Here is a 5,734-nt window from a genome sequence, read left to right as displayed (position 1 = left end):
CAAACCAACCCTCTCTCGCAGGGGGGGGGGTCCATTTTGTTACTCTTTCATATGGATCAGTCTGAGAAATTTCCTTAATCTCGGGTATACAACACTGTTCACATTTGCAAACCTCTTAAGGACACTAACAGCAATCAAATGGACTCAAAAGTAAGCTCTACATTCAGAGGGTGGGACAGATTAAAGCTCTGCCAACAAACTAGAGGTCAAAAAGACAAACTGAAAAAATGCAGCCTTTTTTATGAGCAGTGAAGAGTGCATAAATAGAAGTGAAAGGAATAAGGTTAACAGTTGTAAATACTTCTATATAGGATCTTAGAGGCAGAGACTTACAGCAACCACAACAGGTATACACGTGACTTTTGATTGTCCCTGGAAAAAAACCAATTGTGCTGCAAAAACAAGAGAACAGTTCTACATGAAGCAAATCATTTGAAGGATATAATGGGATATTGGTCATACAAAAAACAGAAACAGATACAAAAAACAGATTAAGTTGGCCCCCAAGGCCTAGCTCAAGTGGCAAAAGGTGGAGGATTTGTGGCTTAGGTCGCAGGTTCAAGCCCCACATCATGCAAAGCGAAGCCCGGTATTTAAGTGGAGAAGGGTAGAGGGGCGGGCCCATTATCCACCGAGTTTAGAAGGCTGTGATTGGTCCAAAGGGCGGGTCACAGACGGATTTCTCGGTTATCAAAAAAAAAAAAACAGATTAAGTTGAAAAAATATGATCACCTATTCAAAGAAAAAAATTGTTCCGGTCGCAGGTTCAAGCCCCACACCATGCAAAGCGAAGCCCGGTATTTAAGTGGAGAAGGGTAGAGGGGCGGGCCCATTATCCACCGAGTTTAGAAGGCTGTGATTGGTCCAAAGGGCGGGTCACAGACGGATTTCTCGGTTATCAAAAAAAAAAAAACAGATTAAGTTGAAAAAATATGATCACCTATTCAAAGAAAAAAATTGTTCCAAGGTACATGAAACAGAAAGAATTATGAATGCTATCAAATATCTTAACACAAAATTGACAGGAAAAAGAAGGTCATCGGATCAAATGAAGGGGTCAATGACATACAAGAAATTGTTCAGCAAGATTAGAGCAAATAGAAAATTGAACAATAAAAAAGGTCAGAACATAATTATTCATAAGAAATCGACATGAAAAAGAAAGGAATGAATCAGCTTAAGGGAGGTCAATGATCCCCAGGTGAAATTGCATAGCAAGAATAGAATAAAGAGAAATCTGAACATGAGAAGTGGTGAAATGTGACTATTCACTACAACATTGATGGAAAAAGAAGAGAATAGATCAACTCAAGGGGTCAATGATCTCGATATAAAATTGTATGGAAAGATCAAACGCTAAATTGAAATCTGAACCACAGTGTAGAAGCAATGCAGTTTCAAAGATCAGCCACAAGTCAAGCTACTTGGAGCATAGAACATGAATATGTCTGTACAATAAGACAACAAGCTCCAGCTACCACTTACGTTCTGTACAACCAAAAAGGTAGACTTTCTGTCCATGCAATTCTCCACCTTCTTCAAATGCATCCTATGAGAAGTCCAACAAGACCTGTGAGTTATCTTGTCTTTTTGTTTTCAGAATACTTTATTTACTAAAGCAGAATGCAAATAATCAACTCACTTCAAGATTTGAGAAATTCCATTTGTATTGATAAACCATGTCAATCTGATCCCACTGCCACCAAGAAAAAGAATACATTCAAATTTCAGAAACTATATGCAATGAAATAACAAGCATAAACCAGAGTGCTATGCCAATGAATAAACAGAAAGCCACTATATCAAAAAATAAATAAACAGAAAGTGAACAAATTCTAACCTCTGTGCCAACAGGAAAAACCTCTTGCCACAGATCTTCCTGCAAAACATACCAATTGAAAGAGTGAGGGAGAAGAGCAAAAGGATTATTGTCTAAAAGAGCAAGTAGGAAATTGCAAATTTCTACAATAAAAGTTCAATCAGGTAAAACTACAACTATGATGATAAACACAATGTAGTGTCTTTCGATGTTTCTGGGATCATCCTCCATGACTAGACTCCAAGATATAGCAGCTTGAATAATTTCTCGACTTTTAAATTATTTCATAGGACTGGAGAAATGAAAACAGTACAAACTAAAATGTTGGATGTCATTTTTATATATTTAGGAAACTAAAAAATAGATGTGCCACCCAATGGTTTGTCTTAAGTTTAAAGAAATCAAACATATAAAGTACAAATCACATCCCTATGCCAACCCCTACAACAAGTAACTTTCAAATATATCAAGACAAAAAGCACAAAAAAGCTCTAAGGTCCATTGGGGCTTTAAGTGCAAAGCACAAATAAAGCATGGACTTTAATGAAAAAAGGTCCAAATGGAGAAAAAAAACAAATATGCATGTGTAGTTCAAGACTAACAATTATAAGCATGAATAGCAAATACATGAAAGTATCAATTGTTTTAAGTTGCATCTTTAGGATTAAGCTTATTGGCAAGGAAATATATGCCGTAGAGCTTTGATGACACAATTGAAGCGCTCATGAAGCAAGACGAAGCACTCAGTTTGTTTTATGCCTCGCTTCATGGCTTAAGTGTGCCATTGACAACATTGATCAAAATATGAGATAGAACACTCAAAAACAATCCAAACATTGACTTCAATTCAATGCTAACAACTGCATATGAAAATCCAAAGCAATGGTCATAAGCTAGCTAATCACATCATCCACCATTGCCAGGAATCAGCAAAACCCCAAAACAAAGAAATAGCTCTAATAACTGAAGCATATACTTTTTGAGAAAATAACAAAAACATATACTTGAGCAAAAACCCCAAGTTAGCATTAACAATCATCAAAATATCAAATCATAATATTCAAGCTTAAACAAAACCACTTAGTAGTTGAAAGAATCAAACCTACCCTACATTATTAAAGGGAACATCAAGATTTCACAAACAACAACAACATACCCGGCGAAATCCCACAAGTGAGGTCTGAGGAACATCAAAATTTCACAAAATACCCCAAAATTACTTAAGCCCAAAACCTAGCTAGCAATAACAACTATCAGAGTAGCAAACCATAAACAGAGTAATTAACACTTCAAAGAACCCAACGTAACCTGCATTATCGAATAACAAAGCAAACCAAAAATCAGAGCAAATCAAATACTTGAGCAGAACCCCACATCAATAACAATCAATCAAGTATCAATCAAATCAACCACCCTAATCTCAAACTAGAATAGGGTTCAGCTATATAAATCCCCACTTAGCATTTTCAAGATTCGATTTAGTACTTACTCAACATTATCAATAATGAAAACAACCAAAGGCTAAAAACAAAACCAATGAAAAAAGGCAGCAGCTTGCATTACCAAATTACGCTTATCAGGGAAGTACTCAGTCTCAGTCTCAGGCTTAACAATCTTAGCTCGTTTAGCTTGTCGCTTAACAACAACTTTGTCATTGTTCTTGGCTTGTTCTTCGGTGGTTGGCTTTTCCTCCTCCACTTTCGCCTTGCCTTTTCCTACTACTTCCTTAGCCTTTCGCTTTGTTCCTTTCCTCATTGTTACTAGTAAAAAATACGAAAAGATGGGAGAATGGGTGTTAAGGGTTTGTTGCGGTGAGGAATTTGAATGGAGGTGGAAGAGCGGCGATGGCGGAAAATAGAAGAACCCAGACAATTTTTGAGGTAATAAGGCCGCAATTTTGAGGGCGGGTGGGGTAAGGAAAGAGCGTAAATCGGACGCGAGTATAGTAAGGAGGGAGATTGGAAATTTTGGCTTTGGTTTTCCCCCCTTTTCAATGTTCAATAATTAATTCTCAAGGAAAATAATTCAATAAAAATATTTCTTTTAAGGGATTGTTTTGTAGAGTGTATTAGCATATTTGTCTTTGTTTGGCACTCTTTTATAAGTTGTGTATTATTAATATCATGAATCTTTAGGTATTAGTATTTCAATAGTTTAGTGCATGCATTAGCATGGTTAAAGGTCTAATTCTCCCTCAAAACTTTTTTTTACATCTTTTCCGTCATAATTGTGGAGGGTTTCTTTGTAAATCAATTTTTAATGCAATGTATGTTATTTTTAATGCACCAAACCTGACAATGCATAAAAATAACATATGTATAATTAATGTAAGCATAACTAATACAAACATTACTAGTGCAAGCATTACTAATAATTTAACAGAGGCATATCCAGGATTTCGAGATGATGGGTGCACTATTATAAAAAAGTGGATCTAATTGGTTTGACATTAGGTTCTTATCACTGAAAACAGTTAAAATTTTAAAATTATAGGTCCAAAATTGAAATGCTTAATTAATTAAAATGTCAAAAGTGTTATCAATAATTTCTTAGAGAGGTGTTATCTAATTTTAGAAGGAAAAAAAACAAGATAGATATAAAATCCAAATTTCTAACTTCACTAACACTCTGTTTGGATCATTGTTACCTGTTGTGTTGTGTTGTATTGTATTGTTACCATACATACAATGTTTGTTTTGATTGTTACTTAAAATGTATTGTGTTGTATTATTAAATTTTGTTGTTCAGTTCAATGAAAACCCTTATTTTATGGAACAACCGATTTGGTGTGCTCTCATTGTTACTTAATTTATTTTTCCAATTATTACCTTATTTAATATTTCATAATACTATTTTACAATTTACCCTATATTATTTAATCTCAATCAAATCTCCTACCCATTAATTACTGCGTTGTTTTGTTCCTTCTAGGTTTGGTTGTTTGTCCTTCTTCTTTCTTTTTATTTAAGCATATACTTCTTCCTTTTTTTTTTTCTTTTTTTTTTGTCTCGTTCAACATATTGCTTTATATGTTATTGTTTTTTTGCAGATTTCTACGTTATACAAATACAAAAGTAAAAATTAAAATTTTTAGTTAACGATTTAGAGTTAACAATTAGTGAATGAATAAATATATTAATTAGTTAGTTCATACAAAGCAGTATCTTCTTACCTTTTCATCATTTTTCAAAGTTTCTTAATACATGCGGTACGTAATAATTTTTAGAATTGAATATATAAAATTTTGATTTATCAAATTTTAATTAAATTAATCTAGATACAAACGTGATAATAATGTTTGATAATATAATTATAGTTGATGATATAATTTTATGTTATTTTCATATGACATAAAAAAAGTATGCATGATAGTATTGTTAGTTTATTAGTAATTATTGATAAATTCAGTATTTAAAATAATTAAGTACATTTTAGTAAATTTATGAATTACAATACAATATGATATAGTCAAACCAAACAATAAAAATGTTACAACAATAAATAATATAGTCTAGCCAAACATTGCATCTACCATACAATACAAGACAATACAGTACAATACATTATGAAACAATAGGTAACAATGATCCAAACAGAGTGTTAGAGGTGCACCCAATCATCGTCATTTTATATTATACTTCGTGTGTGGATTCACACCATCTATATTTAATGAAAAAATTTAAAAGTATAACACTACTATATATGATTTTGGGAGGGGAGCCTGGGTTCATGTGAACCCGGTGACCCCTCCTGCATACGTCTCTGCTAATAAACTATATTTAACATTACTTTTACACTCTATCATACGATTCCAGAGTTTGATGCCTGAATAATAGAGAAAAAATCCAAATGTATTGGATTAAAATGTAAAAATTGACCTTTACACTAGATTGTATGGGATGGATGTAACTCCTT

General features: G+C 33.4%; 1 protein-coding gene across 1 annotated transcript in view; it reads right to left on the bottom strand.

Annotated features, from left to right (window-relative positions):
* The window catches only part of LOC102587731 (uncharacterized), an 8,627-nt gene extending 4,824 nt beyond the window's left edge, over positions 1-3,803 (bottom strand). The window contains exons 1-5 of the mRNA XM_006354650.2: positions 3,383-3,803; positions 1,841-1,879; positions 1,643-1,696; positions 1,486-1,549; positions 334-392 (exon numbers count right to left, since the gene is read on the bottom strand). Coding sequence (XP_006354712.1) covers positions 334-392; positions 1,486-1,549; positions 1,643-1,696; positions 1,841-1,879; positions 3,383-3,574 — 408 coding nt within the window. The 5' untranslated portion in view covers positions 3,575-3,803. The remainder of the gene's footprint in view (positions 1-333; positions 393-1,485; positions 1,550-1,642; positions 1,697-1,840; positions 1,880-3,382) is intronic.
* Between the last annotated feature and the right edge of the window lie 1,931 nt (positions 3,804-5,734).

This window comes from Solanum tuberosum, unplaced genomic scaffold (genome assembly GCF_000226075.1).
Source record: "Solanum tuberosum cultivar DM 1-3 516 R44 unplaced genomic scaffold, SolTub_3.0 scf00181, whole genome shotgun sequence".
Lineage (NCBI taxonomy): Eukaryota > Viridiplantae > Streptophyta > Magnoliopsida > Solanales > Solanaceae > Solanum > Solanum tuberosum.
This window is presented reverse-complemented; position numbering and strand designations above follow the sequence as displayed.